This window comes from Morchella sextelata, assembly GCF_020137385.1.
Source record: "Morchella sextelata strain SCLS chromosome Unknown scls_19, whole genome shotgun sequence".
Taxonomy (NCBI): domain Eukaryota; kingdom Fungi; phylum Ascomycota; class Pezizomycetes; order Pezizales; family Morchellaceae; genus Morchella; species Morchella sextelata.
Window position 1 is genome coordinate 1,092,563 of NW_025408634.1, and position 25,683 is coordinate 1,118,245.

The window sequence follows — 25,683 nt, forward strand, 5'->3', positions numbered from 1 at the left end:
TTTGTATTGGGTCTGCTGGGTGAAGGGTGTGTATGGTCTTTCTTCTCACGTTCGAATCTAGTGGTATATATTAGGGCAATACGAAGGGACGTACAAAAGCTAGGAGGCGAGGGGGTGTAGTCTTTTTTATTTTTTAGTTTATACTCCTTTTTTTGACTGCAATTGCAAACACTCTCTTTAACCTTTTGGTTCCTGCATGATCCATGCAATCTACAACCTAAAAATGTCAACTAGTGACTTCACCATGCATCTCTTGCTTGGCAATAAAGTTGTCAGAATTAGTAGTGTTCTGTTTATCGATAGATACCTGATTATCAACTCCAAACCCTCAAGATCAGCACGCTCATCACCTGTCCAACAGAACAACAAAGCCCGCAAACCCAAATATCTGCAAACCCAAATATCTACAAACCCATCTACAAACCTACCACCCACCTACCACCCACCCACCAATGTTCCCCCTCTACCCCACCCCCCGGCCAACCTCCCGCCCCACCACTCCCACCCCCACGCCCACACCCACACTGAGCAGCACAACCCTCCCCGCAACCGGCCCAGCCCTAACGCACATCTACAGCGCCCTCCTCCGGCCCACGCTGCTCCCCCCGCCCGCGGCCTTCACCCAGCCGCTGCTCGACAGCTTCGTGGCGAACCACGACCCGCTGCTGGAAGACACGACGCTGTTTACCGCGGGTAGCAGGATGCGCGAGGTCGGTGTTGAGGTCGAGAGGGTGGAGAGGGAGTGGAGGAGGTTGGGTGTCAACGAGCTGGTGGATGGCGGTGCGGGTGCGGGTGCGGGTGCGGGTGCGGGTGCGGGAGTGAGTTTGAAGGAGGTGAGGGAGGGGAGGTTGAGGTGTAGGTTGGCGAATGTGAGTTTGATTTTCTTATTTATATGTTTGAGTATTTTGGGTAGATACTAACTAGAGGGCAGCAAGCTGCTGGTACAGATCGGACGAGGAAGGAGAGGCTCAAGGAGCGTATGGACGCTTTCGAGAAGGAGATGAAAAAGGAAGAGGAGGAGGCATTAAAGGCATTTAAAGAGGGCTTGAGGAGGGCAGTTGGTGGTGGGTAATTATTAATTATTCACGGTCAAGCACAAATAGTAGTTAGACAAATGGCACAGGTCACAGTAGTAATAATTATACGGGTCAATGATCATAAAGAATTTAATTCTAATTATTTTTTATTACTATTTCTATTTTTAGAACTATTATTAGTATTATTGGCGTTTAGCCATGATATTCTAAAGAACCTAAATAATCTTCGATACGTTAGCACTTGCGCCAACCAATACCAACATCCAAAAAATGGTATTCAACACTGCGCCTCAGAAAGCCGTGTGTACTCCCCCCCCCACCCCGCCTCAACCCTCACATCCAGGTCCCCCAAAACGGTGAACCCTTCAGCTTGGAGAGCGACGCAAAGGCCCAATTACCCGTAAAAACCACGCCAACCACACCCCCCTTCCCAAGCCTTAACTCTTGTCCTCGCCCTAGAACCAAGCCGTCCTCCTACACCCCGCCGCCCGCCGCACACCGCAACAGAACGCTACAGCGGCATTGGGTCGTAGGTGAGTCAAGCATGGGGGGACGAGGGAAGAACGGGCAGGGAAGGGGAAGCCGGGGGCTAGGGAGGTAGAGCGGGTGGGGGGACTCGTTGAATGGATCGACTATTGTCATCATAGAAAGGGGCGGGGGGGGGGGGGGGGGGTGGATTAGGGGAGTAATTACCATTGGTGTTTTTGCCTGTGGGCAGGGTGTGTAAGTATGATGGGTGCCTATAAAGTTCTTTGAGAATCGTTAGCATCAATGCAAGATTGAGCGAGAGACGAATTGTTAAAGGTTGGGAATTAGACGTAGGATCAGAAATGAATGTTTGGTAAAGGGTTATCGTCATCGGAATATCCGAAGCAGAACTGAATTTTTTTTTTCATCACGAAAACGTCGGGGGGTCAGGGCAAAGACAGAAGAAATTTTCTTAAGCTTACAGTTTGTATCCTGGTACCGCGAATGCGGTATTTCCAATTGTGCTGATGGTGATCGTTGCCTGTCTTAACAGCGAAACTGTTAGCAATTGAGGAAATCGGAGAGTGTGAGAGGGTGAGATGCAAATTTGAGAAGAGAAGGGCGAAGATCAGATGGTAGTGCATGTTTGTTTAATGGATCACATATGAATATCCGAAACAAAAGTGATAAGACTTCATCATTTCGAAGGGGAATAGGGAAGAATACATAGAGAGGGTTTGAATTTACCTTTGCCAGCCATGATCCCTATGGGGATCCCATTGGTTGCCGTTCTTTGTCGTCGTCGTTGTTGATGATGATGTTGTGGTTGGCGATTTATGATGTAGAGGGAAAGGAAGTGTCGTTGCGTGAAGAAAATTTAACCTTGCACGAAGAAAATCTAACCTTGCGCTGCCTGAGCTGCGAGCCAGGCCAGTGCTGCCAGGGCAAGACCCTACCCCGCTAAAGGTTTCACCGACGTCGTGCCTTGGCTTGAAGTCGGGCTTCACTTGAGCCTCATTCCAGCAAACTAACCCAAATCTGCCGCTAGTCGAGTTTGAACGGTATCAAACGACGATTTCAGAACGAGAAACTGAAGCAATTGCAGCAGCCACTCGTTGAAACACCGCAATGACCGACCGCCGCCGCATAAACGGGCCCTCGGAGGGAACAACCCCTCTAGTCTACGCCGGCGTACCCAAGGCCAAACAGCTCCCACCCAGAGCTCCCGATGCTCTGCGAAAAATATGCAAGTCCACCTACCTACCCAATTCCCCCTCCCCTAACTCTAGCTAACCCCCAGCAGTCCTCAAGACCTCCCTCACCCCACCTGCCACGGGCTCCTCCTTCCTCGAGCTCCCCTCCCCCGCCCCCGCCGGCACCCCCACCCTCAAACTCACCGCCTCCGTCTACGGCCCGCGCCCTCTCCCGTCCAGCGCCCCATTCTCACCGCACGCCCGCCTCACCGCAGAGCTCAAGTTCGCGCCCTTCTCCACGCCCCACAAGCGCCGCAGCTACGTGCGCGACGCCGTCGAGCGCGACCTCTCCGTCCAGCTCCAGAACGCACTCGTAAAAAGCATCAAGACGGCCGCGTACCCGAAGAGCGGCATCGACATCTTCATCACGGTGCTGGACTGTGAGGGCGGCTTGGACGGCGACGATGACGACGGCGTGGAGGTCGGACTCATGAATGTGCTTGCGGGCGCAATCACGTGTGCAAGTGCTGCGGTGGCGGACGCGGGCATCGAGTGTGTGGATCTGGTGTCTGGTGGGGTTGCAGCGCTGGTGAGGAGGGCGCCTGTTGGGGCCGATGCAATAGATGTGGATTTGCCGGCGCCGGTGGTGGTGCTGGATCCGAGTCCGGCGGATGGCGGGCAGGTTGTGTCAGCCGCGGTTGTGGGCTATATGGCGGGCAGAGACGAGGTCACGCTGCTCTGGACCAAGGGGGCCGTGGATACGGCGGATCAGGGTGGGGATGAGCTGGACCTGTTGATGGATGGAGCGATCACAACTGCGACGGCTGTTAGGCTGGTGTTGAACGAGGCGGTGAAGGAGAGGCTGCTGCTGGGGATTGCGAGGAGTAGGCTGAAGAAGGAGGGTGGTGGAGATGTGCTCATGGGTTGAGATGGGCAGTAATCAAGAAGACAATGTGTATTATTAGGTAGGTAGTCAAATAATCAATCAAACCATCTTGAAAGAAAGAAAAACCATTCATCTTGATAATAGACCACCATGAAACCGCCTATACATACCACCACCACCTCCTCCTATATAAACCCCCCACACCGCACCACCTCTACAACCCACAGGCAACTGGGAGAGAACCGGGCAACAGTACCCAAAAAAACAAAAGACAGGCGAATCACTACTAACTAATAGATATCCGCCAACAACTTATTCAGTACCTAACACCGTAGCTACGTATATATCTTCCAACGTCTCACTTTTTGGTCCAGTGCAAGCCCCGTTTGCTCCCTTTTCGTCTTCCCCTAGGTGTACGAACCTTCCGCGAGGGACGCTACCAGCTTCGTAGCTGGAGCCGAGTTGCGGGTCAGTACTGTGCCTGGGGTTCTATGCCTTCTTCTTTTTTTCATTGGCCTTTGGCGGTTGCGAGGGGCTGAGGAAAATTGGGCGTGCTTGTGTTTTTTTTTTTTGCTTGTATGGATTGTGCAATTTGCGTTGTTTTGACGTAGTCAGGTTTGCCGGGGGGGGGGGGGGGGGGCAGTTGAGTTATATCTGGCTGTTAAGAACAGTCCTAACTCGTTTTTACGATACCAATTCCGATATAAAAACCCAAACCAATCAGTCTCCCAACCAAGTCTCCTTCTCAAGCGATATGTAGAGCAACGAGTCTTGGGGCGCTACTATATCCACACCCCAAACCACACCATCCATAAATTACATATAATCGAGTGATAGTTCATGATGATGCCTCCACCTCGCGGCAGATTGTCCAACCTAAGCCCCAGTCTGTGGGAAAGGTACTCAATCCAAAGACACTGCAGTGTAGGAGTGTGATTCATAGATTATGGCACAGCTCTTATGTATCCATTGTCCCACGGTGTTCTTGAATATATACCTTGAAACAGCTAGTCCTTTGTTACACCCAGGAACGTTGTGGGGCAGCTGTAGGTTAGACCATCTGTTCAGACACGTTTCAACTGCTACGTGATCGGACTCGGTTAAGCATATGTGTTTCAAGACCTATAAGTTAAGCTGCGGCAACACATGTAATCCAACCACCATCACTCTCATCTTTCTGCATCTGAACATTCGGAGTCACAGCCCCCTCTAGACCTCAGATAGAGAGACTCGATCACCAACAGCCTGAAAACGTTTCCCACCTGTGTACAGGCACTAAACATGACGACCCATGGGATCGAGTGATCGCCCGTGATGCTACAAGTCCAGAGGCGGTTAGAAAATAGAGCAGCTAGCCACTCCCATAAATAATTAGAAAGCCTTGGACGCGACGGTTATCTTATCACGGGCTACAGTCGAGTCTCCCTATATGCTTGCTATAAGAATGATTGTGCTTGAAGTAGAAATTCACCCTTGCTATAAATTGGTACACAGGTTAGTTTTATGCCCACTCACTCACTCACTCGGACAAGAAGAACGACAGCGGCAGTGCGATAATTTTCGTATTGAAGGCTGCACAATGTATGTAGCAGATCCCGCGCGCCAATGGAGGCACACACACCACCACCACAGAACGCATCACCAAACATCACTCGTCCTACAAACTTTTCAATGATATCTATCTACACCTATTACTACATCGGGCGAATACTCTCGCCAAGCGCCTCGATATCGACAATCTAAACATCCGTCAGCAACCTCTTTCCGTCTATACACCATATTATCGACTCACCTCTTTCGCGGCCTCAGCCGACAACACGATGGGATGCTCATCGCCCACGCAGATACTGTCCTCGATCCTGATGCCCATGCCCCTGAAGTGCACTGGCCAGCGGTCGTCGTTGGGTACATACACGCCCCTGCACCACACCCCCATTAGCCCACCCCCCCCCCCCCCCCCCCCCCAAGAAAAAGGCGCAAAGAAAACTCACGGCTCAACAGTAACACACTGCCCCTCCATCAGCCCCCTACTCCTCGAGCAGCTATGGCAGTCATGTACATCCAGCCCGACAAAGTGTCCCACATGGTGCGGGAACAGGGTGTCCATGTTCCTGCCACCCACGTCGAAGCCGATCTGCTTCAGGCCGCTCTTGAGCTCCGTCTCAGCGACCGAGTGGATGGCGTCGAGTGACAGGTTGGCGTTTTCGCGGCAGAGCGAGACGCACTGTTTTTGTGCGGAGAGCACGACGGAGTAGAGGTCGCGTTGGGCGGCGGTGAACACGCCCGAGGTGGGCCAGGTGCGGGTGATGTCCGTGACGTAGCCGCCGTATTGGCCGCCGGCGTCGACGAGGACGAGGTCGCCGTTTCTAGGGGGGTTAGTAGGTGTGGGAGGAGGAGGGTGGAGCGGGGGGCTTACTTGAGGGTTTCGTCGTTCCTGGTGTAGTGGATTGTGCATGCGTTCTGCCCATTGCACTTGTCAATATAACGATTCACCGACTTCCTTCTCGGAGGGCTGGATACTCACCTCGCCGCCCGCAACAACAGGCACATACGCCTCCTTCTCACACCCGCCCACCTTAAACTGGTACTCCAAAAACGCATGCAACCCTCTCTCCGTCACAAACCTCTCCTGCATCGCCATATTAAATGCCCTCCCACTGATCTTCCCCGCCTTCCTCATATTCGCCACCTCCGCCGCGCTCTTCACATTGCGCAGCCCATGCATCACTGGCGCCAGTGGCACCGTCTTTTTCTTAATCCTATGCACAAACGAAAACGTGTCTGGCGCCGAGTGCACAAACGACGCATGGAACACGCTGACCGCGCGCGACGGGAACACCGATAGGTCTGTGTAGACGCTGCGCGCGCCGCGCAGGTACGGCTCGAGGTGTAGCTCGAGGTTGTCGATGTTGAAGCCCTCGTCGGCGTTGAACACCTCTGTGGCGGCCTCGACGCCGCTGCGCGCGCCGTCCCAGAGCTCGGCTTTGGGATCCTTGTCGCGCACGTAGAGCTGGAAGATGTGTTCGCCTTCGGGCTGGCCGGATTCCTTGACTGCGGGCGGTGAGCTTACTGCGGGTGAGTGGGAGGGGGAGTGGGGGATGTACTGATGACGCAGACGGCCTCGGGCTCGAGGAAGCCGGTGAGGTAGTAGAAGTCGGGGTTCTGGTGGAAGTCGTAGAAGACAGGGCCGGAGCGGTACTTTACGTGCGAGGAGGGGATGATGGCGATGCAGTTATCGGGGAGCTCTGCGGCCAGCTTGGCTCGGCGCATGGCATATTCGAGGGCCGAGATTCCGGGGGTTACTATTCACATTTCTGAGCATCAGTTTTTGCCTTTGACTGTGCAATTGGAGTAGCGGGAGTTGGAGAGAGTTGTGGGGAGTGGTGGGGAACCTTCGCCGCGCTTGAGCAGGTGCGGGTGTGTCTCAAAGAGCGGCTGGCCGAAGGCTAACTTCTGCGGTGGAGGAGGAGAGCCCGCGCCCGCGTCGGAGGAGAGTGACCGCTGCGACTGCGACTGCGGCTGCCGGGGGAGACTGGCGAGGCATTGCGCTCTGGCTGTGTTTGCTGTGTTTGCGAGGAGAGCGGCTGGTCGCACGGACGAGAGACGCTGCAAAACGGACCGACGTTGCATGGTTGCTTAAATTCTCGTCCCTGATCTTTGATCTGAGCCGGTTGCACTCATCATCATCGACCACCCCACCACCCCACCACACCCGCAGCCACAACCACAACCACACCCGCACACCGCAACCACACTCACCACCAACAGCCATGACCACCCCCGCCCCCACCACAGACACCACCACCCCGCACCTCCAAGACCTCGTCCAAACCGTACACAAAAACCTCCAACACCTCGCCGACTGGTCCTCCCTCGTGATCCACAGCTCCCCCTCCTTCCCCCGCCCCCTCATCACCGGCCTCCCGCCCGACCCCGTCTACATCGACCCCGACAGCGCCTCCGCCTACAACGCCGAGGACAAGAACTCGCCCGAGCGCAGCCAGCACGAGTGGGTGCTTCCCGTCGACCTGCGCGAGAAGTGGACACTGCGCAAGTGGGCGCAGGTGTTTGATAGCTTGCCGGAGGGGTACTGGGGTGAGAGCGGAGGGAAGATGAGGGGGAAGAGGATATTGCTGGCGGTGGTCTCGGATGATAGTACGGTCGTGCATTATGTCGTGCATGATGGCATCGTGAAGCCGAGACAGAACTGAGTGGGGGAGGAAAGGGTGGCGGCGGTGGGAGGGTGCCGGGTGTTTAGGGGGGGGGGGGGGGTAAAATGTTGGTCGAGAGATACCAGGTATTAATACAGACTTTTTTTTTTCTCTTTTCTTTTTTTTACGGAGTGTTATAGATATTGCGGGAATCAGATGTATTGCATATCATGGTATACCAAGGTTTGAAAGAGCAGGACCTGGACGTTCCCTGGCCGATATTTTCTAGATAGTCGCAGTTGGGAGCGGTGATATATGAATTTTAAAGAAGGGCCAAACAACCCGAACAGAACAGTTACTACGAAAGAGTTCATGTTGAAAGTAACTGTTCACCACCACATATACATATGACAATAGAGTAGATGACGATAGATCTCAGCCCGCCGGCCCGCTTCAATTAACGAGTGATATCCCATGACCACACAACCGCATCGTAAAGTCGTTATTCTAGAACCCGTATCCAACCTTTACTCTAAAACTCACTTCCAACTCATAGCCAGTGAGATGAACAAAGCCGCAGCATCGGGCTGAATGGCCCGGCTCAGCCGCTTGTGTAGGTAGAGCCAATGTCTCTGCGCTGACCGTAATCTTCACTGCACACGTACATTCAATCTCATCCACACTAATGAGTGCCTCTAGCGATCTAGGGAAAGAACATCTGCCTGGATCCCCGGGTTGGGAACCTTTTGTCTTCCTACCATTATTTTCCTTCTGTGACATGCGGCAAGTGCATAACGATAGATAGGCCACGCCCGCATCTCACTGCATGCATGTCGGATATTACTCTACCAACTTTGATCACCCGCGGCCGCAGGATTCATTGTTCTGCACCTAGGAAACCTAGATATGTATTACTCTTTCCTCCAGACCTGCGCGCGCTGGGATTTTTTTTGGTGGCTGCAATATTGATCCAACCACGCAGTAGCATCTAGGAGCTGTGCATGTTAGCGAGTGCTACAATGTCCATCTTCTTTACACCACCTCACCACGACCACTAGTGCCACCACCAATGCCTAGTTCAACGCGGCTTCGTTCTGCCTTGCCGTGGAGTGCTTGTGCTGAGATATAGGAGTAGAGTTTAGGCGCTGTGGCAGTATGGTCGTTTCCTAGACTTCTTACTACTCTCTTTTTTGTAAGTGGTGGTCGGGGGGGAAAGCTGGTGGTTGACCGGCCCAAAGCTAGTGCTCGGCCAGCGAGTGCTATCCCGTGACGCAGGAGCTCGACGCGCCAGGGACCAGCATCTGCATGTCTTGGCATCACCACCACCACCGCCGCCACCACCACCACTGCTGCTGCGGTACCTGCAACTGCAACCTAGGTCGATAGCTCCCCCACCACCCACCACCCACCACCAACCCACGCCCACAGACAGCACAGCTCCCACCGAGCACGGAACACCCGCAACAACGCCAGCTAAATGGATATCGTACTCGCCGTCTCCAATTACGTCGGGAAGATGGTGTCGGCCGACGGGGCCGCGGGCTCGTCGGGAAAGATGAAGATCCTCCTGCTGGATAGCGAAACCGTCAGTTGCCCCACCACGACCTCATCCCATCTCCGGCTCCGCAACCTCCACCCCCCACAGAGCGCCGAGCTGACCGTCCAGTGAGTAGGTCTCGATTGTGTCCACAGCTATCACGCAGTCTGCGCTGCTGGGACATGAGGTGTACCTCATAGAGTTTGTGAACCTTTTTTTCCCCAGCTCCCGGTGCTATGCGGGTCTGCTGCTGACGGTGCCGATCGGTGAAGCCGACTAGACAATGCCGACCGCGAGAAGATGCGGCATCTCCGGTGCCTGTGCTTCGTGCGGCCGTCGTCGGATGCGATACAGCTCCTCATTGACGAGTTCCGGGATCCGAAGTACGGGGAGTACCACATCTGTACCGGAAACCCCCACCGCCCCCCCTCTTGGTATTGAAGCTGACGGAAAGCTGTCTGTAGACTTTAGCAACATCGTCAAGAAGTCCGCGCTCGAGCGTCTCGCCGAAGCCGACGACCACGAGGTAGTCCGCGTGGTCCAGGAGTACTTCGCCGACTACCTCGTCATCAACCCTGACCTCTTCGCGCTGAGCCTCGGCGGGCCGCAGCGCCGGATCTGGTCGTCGAGCCCCGACATGTGGAACACGGACTCGCTCTCGCGGGCCGCCGACGGCGTGCTCGCGGTGCTGCTGAGTCTCAAGAAGAAGCCGCTGATCCGGTATGAGAAGAATAGCGCGCTGGCGAAGAAGCTGGCCGCAGAGGTCAGGTACCAGATTGGGCAGGAGGACCAGCTGTTTGATTTTGGGAGGCGCGCGGATACGCCCCCGATATTGCTGATATTGGATAGGAGGAATGATCCGATTACGCCGCTGCTGTCGCAGTGGACGTATCAGGCGATGGTGCATGAGTTGCTGGGCATACAGAATGGGCGTGTGGACCTGTCGGAGGTTCCGGATGTGAGGCCGGAGTTGAAGGTATGTGCCCGTTTGGTGGGTGGGTGGGTTTCTCGTGCGTTGGCTGACTCTGGTAGGAAATCGTATTATCGCAAGACCAAGACCCGTTCTTCAAGAAGAACATGTACCTCAACTTCGGCGACCTCGGCGGCAACATCCGCGAGTACGTCGACCAATACCAGCACAAGACCAAGTCCAACATGAACATCGAGAGCATCGCCGACATGAAGCGCTTCGTCGAAGAATACCCCGAATTCCGCCGCCTCTCGGGCAACGTCAGCAAGCACGTCACCCTCGTCGGCGAGCTCAGCCGCCGCGTCGAAAAACACAACCTCCTCGAGGTCAGCGAGCTCGAGCAGAGCCTCGCATGCAACGACTCCCACGCTACAGACCTAAAGACTATCCAGCGACTCCTCCAGTCAAACATCCCGCACGAGAACAAGGTCCGCCTGGTGGCGCTCTACAGCTTGCGCTACGGAAGCACCAATAATAGCGCGATATCGGTCCTGCTCGACCTCCTCGCGGTCAATGGCGTCCCGCAGGGCCGCGTCAATGTCATACCGAACCTCCTGACCTACCAGGCCTCCGTGAAACGACAGGACGTCGTTTCCAAAGCAGAGTCCATATTCTCCCTCGCCCGAACAGGCTTTAAGGGACTCAAGGGCGTGGAGAACGTGTACACGCAGCATGTGCCGCGGATGGAGCAGGTGCTGAACGACCTGATTAAGGGCCGGTTGAGCCAGCAGACGCATCCCTTCGTCGAGGGCACGGGCACTAGGGAGAAGCCGCAGGATGTCATTGTGTTTATGGTTGGCGGCACGACGTATGAGGAGGCGAAGCTGATCGCGCAGGTGAATGCGGCGACGCCGGGGGTGAGGGTTGTGTTGGGCGGGACGAGCGTGTTGAATAGTAGGACGTTTTTGGATGTAGGTTGCCATTTTGATGTGGGTGGGTGTGCGTGGGGCTAATGGAGTGTACAGGAGATTGATGATATCGTGCCGACGTGGCCGGCGCCGGAGCCGGCTACTGCGGCGGGGAGGTTGAGGAGGGAGGTGGGGGGCAGATAGTGGGCACTGGGGGGGTTATTTTCATGCTTATTCTTAGTTTTATGTTTTTTTAGTTTTTATACTTCGTGCTGAGACTTGAGCTTGTGTTTGAGCTTGTGGGTTTCTTGTTCTTCTTGCTAAATAAGGTGGGGTGTTGGCGTTAACGGTGGCGGGGAATTTACAAATTTTTAATACTAGCTACGGGCTACTGGAGAGGTGTAGAATACGGTAAAAGGGCCTTGGGGAGCTTGTGCACTGGTGAACAGGAGTATGTGTATTTGAGGGTTTGAGAGTTGGGGGTTGGGAGGTTGGGCTTGTTAGCTGCCAGGGCTAGGTATTCTACATCCATATATTCTCTGACGGGGGCTACAGCACGAATTTCCGGTTCCGAGCGTACCCCTATAGGGAGATTCGACTGTACGCTGTATATATGAACCTGTGTGTTATGCTACTTTGGACCACACAGTTTACCTAACTATGTGTAAGAGAGGGAGGAGGAGGGCTAGGTTGGATTCCACTGGATTATGGCCGGGGAGTGTGTAGAATTAGGAGAGTTTGGGGTGAGTTTTCATATTTTAGACCGAGTGATTAGATACTCGCGCGGCCGGTTTGAAGCTGCCAAAAGAACTGTGACTACATGTAGTGATTCGGTAGCTAATAAACGCACACCTTTTTGCGATCCTTAGATCAATTACCTCTTTTGTCTGGGCGGTTTCAATCCGGTAGTGGTCTGTTTCTATCGCCGAGGAATGTCTAATAAATCCTTATGTAATGTGCCGTCGAGTGATATTCCGTGAATGTAACCCCAAGTGTCATCTTTCTCAACATGAGTCAAAGCCAAGCATAGATTCCGGAATGGATAGTCCCAAATCGCCTACAAATCAGTAAATGATGGCTCATATCAGCGTGGTAGATCAGCAGACATGTCCTTGGGGTGTTAGTCATGGTCCTTGGCAAGGCTTGGCTTGGCAAATTCAACTTGCCTCACGTTTGCCCCCGAGCCGTGCATGCCAGAGCAAGCCAGAGCACGTCCACCTCACGAACCCTAGATTCACTTGACGACCTCTCTGGCCACAAACCTGCCAAATTCCCCCCCCTCCTACATCCACTCCCCACAACCTAATTCACGTCTCCAATCCATTGCTCTACTCCAATCCCCACACACAACCACGACGAAAGCTTCCCCCAAAAGTCCTCGATTGAGGCATTGACGCAATCATGGCGGACCAGTCCCAATACAAGTATGCGAACATGTCCAACCTGGTGCTCCAGGCGGACAAGCGCTTCATCCACCGGCGCACAGATGAGGCCACGGGAGACCCCGAGTCGATGGCGGGCAAGGTGGACATCAAGATGATGGGCGATCGCGTCCTGCGCGACACGGCCCCGAAGGCGAAGCTGAAGAGCAAGAGGGAGAAGCTGAACATCGACGCCATGGAGGAAGGGAAGGATATCCTGGACCGGGAGAAGCGGAAACGCAAGAGAGAGTAGGTTGCCTATTGTTCCTTATCCCAACTCCCCCTCCCTCTTCCAGCTTTGGAGCAACGCGTGTTAAAACATGGATGGAAAGAGATCTTAGGCGTGTGGTTTGCTAATTGGGTGGTTATAGTGCTTCGAGTTATGGCGGGAGTATTCTGTCGGCGACAGACGACGTCCTGGGTCTTGTGTATCATCCCCGCACCGCAGAAACGCGGGAGGCGTATTCTTTGATCCTCACGCTTGTTGCGACCTTACTCGGCGGTGATGTGCCGCAGTCTGTAGTCCGCTCAGCGGCAGATGCGATCCTGGAGATATTAAAGGACGAGGACGGCTCCAAGAAGGATTTCGACAAGAAGCGGGACATCGACGACATCATCGGCGAGAAAACGGACTCGAAAAAATTCACCGATCTCGTAAATCTTTCGAAAAAAATTAATGATTGGAATGCTGGCGACGAGGACGAGGCCATGGATGGGCGTGGAGATGGTGCGGGCGGCGAGGAGCTAGATGAGAGGGAGGGTGTCGCTGTTGTTTTCGATAAAGAGGATGAAGACGAGGACGAAGCGGCCGAGTTTGAGGTTCGGGACGGGGACTCAACGGATGACGAAGAAATGGACGATGCATCAGACACCGAGAAACCGGCCGAGGAAGCTGCCGAGGGCGCAGAATCGGAAGACGAATTGATCATTGGCGGAACCAAAGACCGGGGCAAGGACGCCCGGAAGCAGGCAGTCGACAAGGACATTGTCCCCGCTCACGATATCGATGCATACTGGCTTCAACGACAAGTCAGCGCTAAATACCCTGATCCACATCTTGCGTCGTCGAAAGCCACAAAGGTTCTCGAAATTCTGGCCCCCGAGGCTGAGAAGTCTCTTCGCCAGGTTGAGAACGAGCTTATCGAGGTCTTCGACTATGAGCATTTCGAACTTGTTAAAGTGCTCATGAAGAACAATGCCAAGATAGTATGGTGCACGCGTCTAGCCCGCGCTGGCGAGTCGTCCGAAGAGCGCACAGCAATAGAACAGACGATGGCAAGCACCGGATACCGTAAGATTCTTGACGAGCTTCGAGGCCGTGAGGTCGAGGATCTAGACGGGAAGACGGCGGGTAAGAAGGGGAAAGCAGATGTAATGGATATTGATGTGCCTGCATCCGCGATCCCAACAGGCCCAGAAACTACTGCCAAATCGTCCGGTCTAACCGGCGGCCTACAGCCGCGGAAGACCATCGATCTAGAGAGCTTTGTTTTCGAGCAGGGAAACCATCTTATGACGAATGCATCAGTTAAGCTCCCTCAAGGTTCTACCAAGCGCACTTTCAAGGGATACGAGGAAATCCATGTCCCGGCGCCCAAGAAAAAAATCGACCCAAATGAGCCCAAAGCAATCCCCATCTCCAGTATGCCAGAATGGGCAAGAGTGCCGTTTAGCACAAGCAAAGAGCTCAACAGAATCCAGACAAAGTGCTATCCTGCTGCGTTTGAGGATGATGGAAATCTCCTCATTTGCGCGCCCACGGGTTCCGGAAAGACAAACGTGGCAATGCTTACAATCACTCGTGAGATTGGGAAGCACAGAGACCCGGTCACCGGCCAGATCAAGCTGGACGACTTCAAGATTGTCTATATCGCTCCCCTGAAAGCGTTGGTGCAAGAGCAGGTCGGAAACTTTGGGAAGAGACTCGCGCCGTATGGGATCAAAGTGTCCGAGTTAACCGGAGACAGGCAGCTCACAAAGCAGCAGATAATGGAGACTCAGATCATTGTCACTACTCCCGAGAAATGGGACGTTATCACTCGTAAGGCGACGGATATGTCCTACACGAATTTGGTACGGCTCATCATTATCGACGAGATTCATTTGCTGCATGACGACCGTGGTCCGGTCCTGGAGTCAATTGTCTCCCGTACCATCCGTAAAATGGAGACAACGTTAGAGCCCGTGAGACTTGTCGGCCTGTCTGCGACCCTACCCAACTACCGTGACGTCGCCAGCTTCTTGAGGGTGGACACGAATACCGGCCTCTTCCATTTCGATGCGACCTTCCGTCCCTGCCCACTGCGTCAAGAGTTTATCGGTATCACCGACAAAAAAGCCATCAAACAGCTGCAGACCATGAACGACGTTTGCTACACAAAAGTCATTGAGCAAGCCTCAAGCAACCAAATGCTCATCTTCGTCCACTCCCGCAAGGAAACCGCCAAGACCGCCAAATACATCCGCGACAAAGCACTCGAGCTAGAAACCATCCAGCAAATCCTGAAATCGGACGCCGGCACTCGAGAGTTGCTCCAGCACGAGGCGGACCAGGTAACAGACGCAAATTTGAAGGATCTGTTGCCGTACGGATTCGCGATACATCATGCTGGTATGAGCCGTGCGGACAGGACCACGGTGGAGGATCTGTTTGGTGATAAGGCGATCCAGGTGCTGGTGTGCACTGCGACGTTGGCTTGGGGTGTTAATTTGCCCGCTCATACGGTCATTATCAAGGGGACGCAAATATACTCCCCGGAGAAGGGAAGCTGGGTTGAATTGAGTCCCCAGGATGTGCTACAGATGCTTGGGCGTGCAGGTAGACCCCAGTATGATACTTACGGAGAAGGTATCATCATCACCACACAGTCAGAAATGCAGTATTATCTTTCACTCTTGAACCAGCAGCTCCCGATCGAATCGCAGTTTATGAAGAAGCTTGCGGATAACTTGAACGCCGAGATTGTTTTGGGTACAGTCCGCAGTAGAGATGAAGCCGTGGAGTGGCTAGGGTACACTTATCTCTACGTTCGTATGATTCGGTCGCCCGGCCTCTACTCGGTTGGTGCAGATTACGCCGAGGACGAAGCGCTCGAGCAGAAGCGTGTGGATCTGATCCATTCTGCCGCGGTGGTGCTGGAAAAATGTAACCTCGTTAAATACGACAAGAAGACTGGAAAGCTACAGTCAACAGAGCTTGGAAGAATCTCGTCTCATTACTACATCTCGCACAACTCAATGCTGACATACAACATCCACCTTCAGCCTGCACTCACGCCGATCGAGCTTTTCCGTGTGTTCTCGCTCAGTGAGGAGTTTAAGTACATCCCCGTGCGTTCTGAGGAGAGGCTCGAGTTGCAAAAGCTGTTGGCCCGAGTGCCTATTCCTGTCAAAGAGAGCATCGAGGAGCCACAAGCAAAGATCAACGTTCTCCTCCAAGCTTATATTTCACGTCTCAAACTCGAGGGTCTCGCATTGATGGCCGATATGGTTTACGTTACACAATCTGCGGGGCGTATTCTCCGTGCCATCTTCGAAATATGTCTCAAGCGTGGGTGGGCCAGTGTTGCGAAAACAGCGCTCGACCTATGTAAAATGGCCGAGAAACGAATGTGGCCCACTATGACGCCGTTCCGGCAGTTCCCTATCCCGCCTAACCAGTTAGCGCCGATTGTGAACAAGGCAGAACGAGCGGCGGAGTTTACATGGAGCAAGTATTTCACTATGGACGTGCCCCACCTCTCTGAGCTTTTTTCGAGTAAGGGTGGTGCGAGCTCAAGGACTGGAAAGTTGGTGCATAGCTTGCTTGAGAGGTTCCCAAGGCTGGATGTTCAAGCACAGGTTCAGCCCGTCACTAGGAGTATGCTAAGGGTGGAGTTGACAATAACGCCGGATTTTGTATGGGATGTTGAATACCATGGGCAAGCGGAGAGCTTCTGGATTCTTGTGGAGGATTGCGACGGCGAGGATATTTTGTTCCACGACCAATTCATACTCCGCCGTCAATATGCGGAGAGCGAAAATAATGAGCATTTAGTCGAGTTCACGGTTCCAATGACGGAGCCAATGCCACCGAATTACTTCATCACTGTTGTGTCTGACCGCTGGATGCACTCCGAAACGAAGCTTGCAGTGTCTTTCCGGAAATTGATTTTGCCAGAGAAATTCCCGCCGCACACACCTCTTCTAGATCTTGTGCCATTGCCGGTGGAGGCGTTGAAAAAGAAAGAATACATGGAGCTCTATCCAGACTGGAGACACTTCAACAAGATTCAAACGCAGGTTTTCAAGAGTCTCTTCGATACTGATGATAATGTGTTCATTGGTGCGCCAACCGGAAGTGGAAAGACCGTGTGTGCCGAGTTTGCCCTGCTGAGGCATTGGAGCAAGGATGACGATGAGCCTGGAAGGGCAGTGTATATTGCGCCTTTCCAGGAGCTGGTAGATATGAGATACAGTGACTGGAAAGAGAGGTTGAGTGGCTTGGCCGGTGGGAAAGAAATTGTCAAGTTGACGGGAGAGACGAGTGCGGATTTGAAATTGCTCGAGAGGGGAGATTTGATCATGGCAACGCCTGCGCAGTGGGACGTGTTGTCCAGGCAGTGGCAGAGGAGGAAGAATGTGCAGACCGTGGAGCTGTTCATTGCGGATGAATTGCATATGCTTGGTGGTCAAAACGGCTATAACTACGAGATCATAGTGTCGAGGATGCATTATATTGCTGTTCAAACCGAGAACCCGATGAGGATTGTTGCGCTTAGTGTTAGCTTGAGTAACGCCAGGGATCTGGGAGAATGGATTGGGGCAGACAAGCATACCATTTTCAACTTCAGCCCCCGGGATCGACCAACACAATTGGAGATCCATATTCAATCTTTTACGATACCGCATCAGCCATCTTTGATGATCGCCATGGCAAAACCGACTTATCTGGCAATTTGCAGCACTCCAGCAGACAAACCCGTCATCGTGTTTGTTCCTTCTCGCAAGCAGTGCAGGGCTACCGCGCTAGATATCCTTTCATACTGCGTTGCTGATGGAGACGAGGATAAGTTCCTAAACGTCGATTTGGATGACATTACCGAGTACTTAAACGACGTCGAGGAGAAGGCGTTGAAGGAGAGCTTGAGCCATGGTATCGGATACTACCACGAGGCATTATGCAAGAACGATAAGCTCATCGTCGAGGGATTGTTCAAGCACGGCGCGATCAAGGTGCTTCTGGCAAGTAGAGATGTGGCCTGGGAGTTGAAGAATAGCGCCTTTTTGGTTGTCGTGATGGGGACACAATTTTTCGAAGGGAGGGAACACAGATATATTGATTATCCTCTCTCGGAGGTTTTGCAGATGTTTGGGAAGGCATCAAGAGCGGGAATAGACAAGAGCGGTAAAGCGATTCTTATGACGCCCGCGGTGAAGAAGGACTACTACAGGAAGTTTTTGAACGAGGCATTGCCGATTGAATCCCACTTGCCAGCATATCTTCACGACGCATTCGTTACGGAAATCAGCACCAAAACTATTGGATCCACCCAAGATGCCGTGGATTGGTCTACTTACACCTACTTTTACAGGAGGTTGCTTGCAAACCCGAGCTTCTACAGCTTGACAGACACATCCCATGAAGGGCTTAGCACACATTTGTCGGAGATGGTGGAGAACACTTTGAAAGACCTTGCTGAGGCAAAGATCATCGATGTTGATGAGGAAGATGATACTGTCACTCCTCTCAACGCCGCTATGATTGCGGCTTACTATAATATCTCTTTCATCACCATGCAGACATTCCTTCTTTCGCTTACAGGGAAGACAAAGCTCAAGGGTATCCTCGAAATTGTTACTTCAGCGACAGAATTCGAAAGCATTCAGATCCGACGCCATGAGGATCGAGTGCTCAAGCGGATTTACGATAATGTCTCTGTCAAGATGTCACAGCCCAACTACGAAAGTCCACACTTCAAGGCATTCGTATTGATCCAGGCGCACTTTTCGAGAATGCAGCTTCCGGCGGATCTGGCAACAGACCAAGGAGTGGTGTTGTCAAAGGTGTTGAATTTACTGAGCGCGTGTGTGGATGTGTTGAGTTCTGAGGGCCATATCAACGCGATGAACGCGATGGAGCTGTCTCAAATGTGTGTGCAGGCTATGTGGGATAGGGATAGTCCGCTTAAGCAAATTCCGTTCTTTAGTCCGGAAATGGACAAATTTGCAACAGAGCATGAGTATGTTTCCCTCCGTCTTTTCTGCATCTCCAATTGATGACTAATGAATTGTGTCTGCAGGATCAATGATATCTTTGAATTTATGGCGTTTATGAGCGAAGATGATAAACGCGCTACTCTCGTCAACCATCTTAATCTCGATAAATCCCAACTCAACCAGATCTCAACCTTCGTGGGCACGAAGTACCCTGACCTTGAGATGGAATATGAGCTTGAAGATGAAGACTCGGTCGTCGCAGGATCGCCAGCTTACATCAAGGTTAAGATTGTGCGTGAGCATGAGTCCAAGGAAGTTGACACCACTGTCCATGCACCATTCTACCCGCAAACGAAGATGGAGAATTGGTGGCTTGTTGTCGGAGAGCAAGCGACAAAGAACTTACTGGCCATCAAGAGAATCACCATTGGAAAGAAACTGGATGTCAGGCTGGAATACGTCGTTCCAACCCCTGGCAAGCATGAGTTGAAGCTGTACTTGATGAGCGATAGTTACATTGGCGTGGATCAAGAGCAAGAATTCGAGATTGATGCGGCAGAGGGTATGGATGAAGATGAGGAGGAGGAAGAGGATGATGAATAGCTATACCTAAAAGCTTAGTTTGTGTGGGTTTCTTTTTTTACCATTTGCCCCCTTTTTTGTATTTCTTTTCGGTATGGGGCTGGTAGCGTTGCAAATTGGATAGGATCTAGCAGAAAAAAATGAAGGATGACATGCTTTTGCTTTGTATGATATATTAGGTGACGGGGGAAGGTGTGGGCACGGATAGATGTCTTAATGTAACGGTTTATTTATTTACCTTTCACAAAATTTCTTGTACTGGATATCCGAGCAGAAGAAACGTGCGCGGTGCTATGCTATAGATTTCATGATCAACCAATATCCGGCGCTGCATCGAGATATTTCCAAAGTTTTTCGCTCCTTTGAGTATTGAGGTGCTCCAACAAATCCTCGGTAGTTGATATTCCTTACGGACGATACTTGTCAGAAATCATGCTTCCCTTGAACCTGATTAGCTGACCCAAAAGTAGCCCTACCCTAAGATTTATGCTCGCTTCCGGAGCTCCACTTATGAAATCGAGACCAAAGACAAGATCATAAGACGAAGCTAGAAGCTACAGTTGTTCACCGTCTCTTGACGAATACTGCCACTTGACGAACAGGGATTCCAAGTATGGCAAGCAACAGCCAAGCTGCGAGATCTCCAGTCCTTTTAATTTCTATTGGCCCAAAGTCCCCTGTTCGTCCAGTGGCAGTATTCGTCAAGCGACGGTGAATGACTGTATCGGAGGTCTGTGGCCAGCATATATAGGGAGATATGAGCAGTTTGGCAAGTCAGAAGAGATGTTCGCTCACGAGCCGCACTAAGCCGAATCGGTTCGAGTTTTGAGCCGGTGGTCAATGATCGAGGAAACAAGATTTCTTTCGCCAAGAAATGACACGCTCACGGGCCGTTGGAAAAGAGTCTAGCAGTAAAAAAGTAAGAAAGGTCTTTGATAGCCCTGATCTCATGCCTCTAGTCTAGTATTCATGGCCTTTCATACTCCACTCGACAGTATAGATTAACTCGGCTCGAGCCTGGCTAAGCTCATGTATTAAGGAAAAGAGTCCGAGCTAGCACATGTATAGATTATAGACAGCACTACGCGAAGGTGGTGGTGACTGTCTTTGTGAGCTTGAGTAAAACGATAGGCTCGGTTTTTCAAATAGGCCCGAGCTGGCCCGGTTGATATGAGCTAGGGGATTGAGCTAGCTGGCCAGCCCGACTCGCCCGACAACTCGCCCGGTACCGGCGTTCATACGTCTCGGGTCTAACCCGGTACCGCCGGAGTGTTAATTCGATACATAAATGTAGCTAAAACGGATAGAAATTCTTTGGGAAGCCGGGTCAATGTCATCTCCCGATGCATTCATCACACATACCCGGCCACGGTATAGATTCTCGACCCTCATGCTTACGTACCCATTGACCAGCCTAGAACTAAACGTACGGTAGGTGCTTAGAAAATCGACAGATTTACTTTTGAGGCGTCCCCCCCCCCCCCAAAAAAAAAGAGAAAAAAAAGAAAAAAAGAGAAAAAAGAAAAAACTAAATTTATTTCGGGTACTCACTTTGAGTGCTAGATGTATGTATCTATATGTACTCAAGCTATATGGTTGGTCTTTAGTACCGGAAGGAGATTTAATGCTAGTTGCACGACGTCTAGTCGTGAAGAGGTCATTCTCTAAATAACCATTGCAATTAAGTAGATAAACTTACATAATGAAGACAAGAGGGCCGAGTATACTTAAGAAATAAATAAGTAATTCCATCAATAAAAGGTTAATAAAAATGGGAGAGAGAGAAAAACAAACCAGGATAGTTACGATCCAATATAATGCTCCTTCCTAACAGAAATATATATGAAATGGATATACCAAGTAATAAAAGACGTAAGAATATCAAAGGGATCAACGGAAATAAAATACGTAAATAACATTATCTCTCCATTCATGTCCTGCCGGTCCAGACGTCACATTTTCAAACATTGATTGGCTGACGCTAAGTATTTGAGAGGGAAATCAATTGAGGCTATATATTTACCACCTTCGTATGATTAGCATCAATGATTACTCCATCTTGGAGCTTATAGCATGGTTTGGAAATTTACCTTAGGCAGTTGTAGCTCCATTATCAAGAGGTTTCTGGATTAGGGTCGAAATCATAATAAGAATCAGAATCAGAATCTTCTTCTTGTCCTGTATCGATCCTCCCTTTTTGTAATGACCTAATAATTTTCGGATTGATCATCTGGTTCGCCAACTTGGGTGCTGTATATCCATAGCGGTTCGTAATATCTTCGCGAGCGCCACCGTCCAGAAGACATTGAACCACCTTATCGTGCCCTTTATTGGCTGCCCAGTGGAGCGCTGTCCACCCGGCGGCCTTTGTTGCAATATCGATACCAGCACCGCCATCCAGAAGACATTGAACCACCTTATCGTGCCCTTTATCAGCTGCCAAGTGGAGCGCTGTCCATCCGTCGGCCTTTGTTGCAATATCTATACCGGCACCGCCATCCAGAAGACATTGAACCACCTTATCATGCCCTTCTTGGGCTGCCAAGTGGAGCGCTGTCCATCCGGCGGCCTTTGTTGCAATATCGATACCAGCACCGCCATCCAGAAGACATTGAACCACCTTATCGTGCCCTTTATTAGCTTCCCAGTGGAGCGCTGTCGATCCGTCTTCTTCTATAATATCTATACCATCACCCCTTTCTAGAAGATATGCAACTATTATATCATCCCCTTGTCTGGCTGCTATATGCAGTGCACGTGTAGTATCATTGGTTATTAGAGAGTAGGGCTTGCCTCCATGATCTAGTAACAAATGGATAATGGGGCCGTGTCTGCTTTTGACCGCTAAATCAAGCGCCGAGTTTAAATAGATAGGTTCGAATCTCGTGTTGTCTAGTAGCAGCTTGGTGCATGTATCCTGTCCAGTTATGACTGATCGATGCAATGCCGCAACAGATAGCTTTAAATCTTCTTCCATCTTCTGATCGAGATATACACTTAGGCTAGGGCCTCTAGGTGGGCTCAAAAGGAGCTTTAGTAACGGCCCGTGTCCCTTTTCTGTTGCCCATAGAACCATCGGCATGTAAGGGAGACTCTTGATAGTTATTATATCTCCCCAGGGCCGAAAGCTGAAGGATAGTTCCCTTTCTAGAGCCAAACTTTCGAAATTAAGCCACAATTTGTCGGTATCCGAAAACCCGATTGTATGATCAGCCCAGTTTTCAATGACGTAGTTGAGAAGCCGATATTTCTGAAAGAGCTCTGATTTGGGTGGTTGAGATGGTGCTTTTCTTAAGTATTCGTTCCAATCTATCTTTGAACCGCTTTGGGTTTTTTTGTAGCCTCTAAAACGTGCCCATCCACTAATAATAGCGCTACCAAACCATCCAAGGTAAGAGTTCCCAAACAAGAACGACGAATTCAAAAGATTCAAATCCCAGTTAGAAGTGTTGGGATCGTGCGTGGTAGTTCTCGCGACTTGCATCCCGAAACTTTGAAAGGAAAGGTACGTAACACATATTTCCCCGGCCTCACGCTCAGCATCGACAAGCTGAAAATGTACGTTTGAGATGCTTTCGTCATGATTTGGGGCACAAAGCAGAAATTCTTTGACACTGTAATGTGCAAATCGAATTGTTCTATCGTCACTGTCGAACACCACAAGATTCGCACAGGCCTGAATAATTCTCGAGTCGTCCGTTGTAATATTATCTGAATTCAGATTTTTGTCTCCTGGGGAAATGGATATGGCTTCCTTAATTTCGTCTATGGCCAGAGGGCGCCTCGCACAAGTAATCCACTTGAAGATTTTTTGAACGAATAAGGTCGTGGCCGGATTCTTTATGTGTATTTTCCGTAAAGCTCGATTATAAGTTTCCACGAGTCCTGTTGGAAGGTTTTGAAGTACTGTTCGGATACCGCTATCGCATGTTGCCTCGCAAAGGTCTTCGATTTGAAAGGTAACCCATATAAACCTGAATGAAGTAAGTTAGTGTATCTAATATATGAGTAGCTGAAACAGAAATAGGCTGGGAATCTTACATCCCCTGAGCGCCATTAGTCAGAGCCCTTGAAATATCCCCAACCAATGCCGGATTCCGCACAGTAAGAGCACCAGATGCAAGTTTTTCCGAAATGATACTATCAACGAAAGTTTCTATATCTGCCGAAATGTCGTTTCCTGAAATTTGCAAACACAAACAAGTATTGAAGGCTTTCTCAAGATCAACGTCTGCGCGACTTGCAAGCAAAAGTTTAACAACGGTTGGGCCCGGCGCCATAATCGAATGAACAACCTTCAAAACACTAGTACGATTGCTGCCAGTGCATTCGTCAATCCCGTCGAGAATAATATAGATATTACCGAAAAACTTGATTGTCGATAATAAGATATCCAATAACTCATCAAAATCCGGTTTCCTTATTCCTGTATAGGCGTCAAGGAGGATGGATTCCAATTCCTCGGGTATTTCGCTTTTAGTTGACACTAGTTGCAAGATGAAATTCTCCACGATCCTATTAACATCTAGCGAATCCACATTAGAATAATCGCAATAAAAATAAACCACAACTGGCGCCCCAGGGGATGAGGCGTCAGCTATGAGTTTGTCAACCACGGATGTCCTAATAAGAAACGATTGTTCAGCTGAAAAGTGCTTATCACAGTAGTACAATTTTAATACATACATAAGTGTTGTCTTTCCGGAACCAGCTGTTTCAAACGAAAGGCATCAGTACTCTGGACCTATACTATAAGATCTGCAAGGTCACGGGATTTTGATGATGGGGTAAGCGCGAATAACTCACGTATACCGTAGCACCAGAGACAACAAGAACCGGTTTTTGAAGTCCACTCTAGGTATTGCTTTGCCTTCAATATCCAGGTTCCCGTGTTCTCGTGCCGTGTTTTACATAGCTTTCGATGCCTAGATTGGTGGTCTACATTCGACAGTCTTTTCAAAAGTCGCTGTCGCTTCATCTCTATATATATCAATATTAAATATATCAAATAATGTATCATGCAACTAAAAGAAATGATGTGCCCCATGAATATGTTGAGCCATACCTTTCTGAAGTACAAGTTGCTGCGCTTTTTCGAGTTGTCTTTCCTGCTTCGCATTGTCTGCTTCGATCATATGCGCCACTAGAGCTTGATCTTCCACATTTTTTTTGTGTCTTTGAAAGCACTCTACTACATCTCCGAACTGCTTATTAAAAGACCGCCACAAGATTTTGATGTTGATTGCCAAAATTCCTATTACCTATTTAGAACAATTGTCACTTTGTATTGGAGGTCATAGTAATTACCTTTTTTTGACTTCGCCTTTAAAAATATATCCTTCACTTTTGAGCAGAACTTGATCACATCAAGGTAAACCTCCGATAGAGCATTAATTAATGCAGGGTGACCTGCAAATATCCTTTCATAAACACGAAAATTTGGAAGAACGTCGCCGATTTTGGCGAGCATGTCGACTAATCCTCCGAAGTAGCTTTGGAATTCCTTTGCAATCTGTTATCGTTCAGTAAAGTCTATCCATCAAAATAAAAACCCAAAATGTGGAGTGGAGTCACTTGTAGCAAGACTCTTATGCCTCCCCAGAGGGGACACATGATAAGTGAATACGTATTTGAGAAAACATCCAGAGCTGTTCCGTAATTGCTGATTGCATCAATCAATGGCTTCAACTTTGTTATCCAAGCGATGGCTTTGCTGTTTTCTTGGTAGCTTCTCTGCTCAGCAGCTGTAGTGTAGAAAAAATTCTCCAGCGAAGCGCAAACAAAGAGTTGTTTTTGCTCATCTGTGAGCGTGCTGAGATACCTCTCTCGGGCAAGAACCCAAGGCTCAATCGGTTGACTAGTTTTATGCGAGTAACAGTATGTTAGCTAGCGCATATAGTAGAAGAGAAACGCACAAAAGTAATACCGACCGAGTACTCATGTTCGTCTATGCTGAAAGGGTTAGGTGTATCATGTAGAGATAACAATTATAAGGTTTAGAGTGAAGAAAACCTTTCTGTACGATGAGGCTGGGTTTAGCTGAGTTGTCTCGCGCACCAGCCTGATCATGCATGATTGGCTTATTGTATGTACAGCGGTTGGTAATAAGTGATGGAACGCCCTGAGGTACAGTTATACCTGCAAACACCGTATGTTGGTGGCGTTTTACCTAAAACAGGTATCACTGTGTCTCAGGGCGTTCCATCACTTATTACCCACCGCTGTACTTGCACTAGGTGTATTATCAGTAGAAAATGCGCTTATCCCTTGGACGGATGAAAGTTGTCAAATTCGCGACCTGGACCGTGCACCACTTAGTAAGGGAATTATCTTGCTTTTTACGGTTGGCAATAACAACAGAGCCAATCAAGAATTTCGAACAATTGCCATAT

At 50.4% G+C, this 25,683-nt stretch overlaps 8 protein-coding genes across 8 annotated transcripts; 5 read left to right on the top strand and 3 right to left on the bottom strand.

Moving 5' to 3' along the window:
• Window positions 1-452: 452 nt before the first annotated feature.
• H6S33_005175 (uncharacterized protein) lies at window positions 453-1,072 on the top strand (the record flags this gene model as incomplete). The annotated part of the gene is made up of 2 exons (XM_044836533.1): window positions 453-869; window positions 932-1,072. The coding sequence occupies 2 exons, from the start codon at window positions 453-455 to the stop codon at window positions 1,070-1,072; spliced, it is 558 nt and encodes a 185-aa protein (XP_044690388.1).
• A 1,561-nt stretch (window positions 1,073-2,633) lies between these two features.
• Window positions 2,634-3,626, top strand: H6S33_005176 (uncharacterized protein; the record flags this gene model as incomplete). Its single annotated transcript, XM_044836534.1, has 2 exons — window positions 2,634-2,751; window positions 2,809-3,626. The coding sequence occupies 2 exons, from the start codon at window positions 2,634-2,636 to the stop codon at window positions 3,624-3,626; spliced, it is 936 nt and encodes a 311-aa protein (XP_044690389.1).
• Window positions 3,627-5,278: 1,652 nt separating this feature from the next.
• H6S33_005177 (uncharacterized protein) lies at window positions 5,279-7,214 on the bottom strand (the record flags this gene model as incomplete). The annotated part of the gene is made up of 7 exons (XM_044836535.1): window positions 5,279-5,323; window positions 5,377-5,503; window positions 5,576-5,950; window positions 6,001-6,044; window positions 6,109-6,635; window positions 6,689-6,886; window positions 6,977-7,214. The coding sequence occupies 7 exons, from the start codon at window positions 7,212-7,214 to the stop codon at window positions 5,279-5,281; spliced, it is 1,554 nt and encodes a 517-aa protein (XP_044690390.1).
• A 140-nt stretch (window positions 7,215-7,354) lies between these two features.
• H6S33_005178 (uncharacterized protein) lies at window positions 7,355-7,795 on the top strand (the record flags this gene model as incomplete). Its single annotated transcript, XM_044836536.1, has 1 exon — window positions 7,355-7,795. One exon carries the CDS (start codon window positions 7,355-7,357, stop codon window positions 7,793-7,795), a length of 441 nt encoding a protein of 146 aa, XP_044690391.1.
• Window positions 7,796-9,212: 1,417 nt separating this feature from the next.
• Window positions 9,213-11,294, top strand: H6S33_005179 (uncharacterized protein; the record flags this gene model as incomplete). The annotated part of the gene is made up of 6 exons (XM_044836537.1): window positions 9,213-9,320; window positions 9,409-9,473; window positions 9,545-9,675; window positions 9,737-10,248; window positions 10,305-11,153; window positions 11,208-11,294. 6 exons carry the CDS (start codon window positions 9,213-9,215, stop codon window positions 11,292-11,294), a joined length of 1,752 nt encoding a protein of 583 aa, XP_044690392.1.
• A 1,197-nt stretch (window positions 11,295-12,491) lies between these two features.
• H6S33_005180 (uncharacterized protein) lies at window positions 12,492-19,312 on the top strand (the record flags this gene model as incomplete). The annotated part of the gene is made up of 3 exons (XM_044836538.1): window positions 12,492-12,760; window positions 12,883-18,732; window positions 18,793-19,312. The coding sequence occupies 3 exons, from the start codon at window positions 12,492-12,494 to the stop codon at window positions 19,310-19,312; spliced, it is 6,639 nt and encodes a 2,212-aa protein (XP_044690393.1).
• Window positions 19,313-21,404: 2,092 nt separating this feature from the next.
• On the bottom strand, window positions 21,405-22,268 carry H6S33_005181 (uncharacterized protein; the record flags this gene model as incomplete). The annotated part of the gene is made up of 1 exon (XM_044836539.1): window positions 21,405-22,268. One exon carries the CDS (start codon window positions 22,266-22,268, stop codon window positions 21,405-21,407), a length of 864 nt encoding a protein of 287 aa, XP_044690394.1.
• Window positions 22,269-23,328: 1,060 nt separating this feature from the next.
• Window positions 23,329-25,232, bottom strand: H6S33_005182 (uncharacterized protein; the record flags this gene model as incomplete). The annotated part of the gene is made up of 7 exons (XM_044836540.1): window positions 23,329-23,914; window positions 23,978-24,002; window positions 24,098-24,271; window positions 24,357-24,545; window positions 24,599-24,803; window positions 24,866-25,148; window positions 25,222-25,232. The coding sequence occupies 7 exons, from the start codon at window positions 25,230-25,232 to the stop codon at window positions 23,329-23,331; spliced, it is 1,473 nt and encodes a 490-aa protein (XP_044690395.1).
• Window positions 25,233-25,683: the final 451 nt, after the last annotated feature.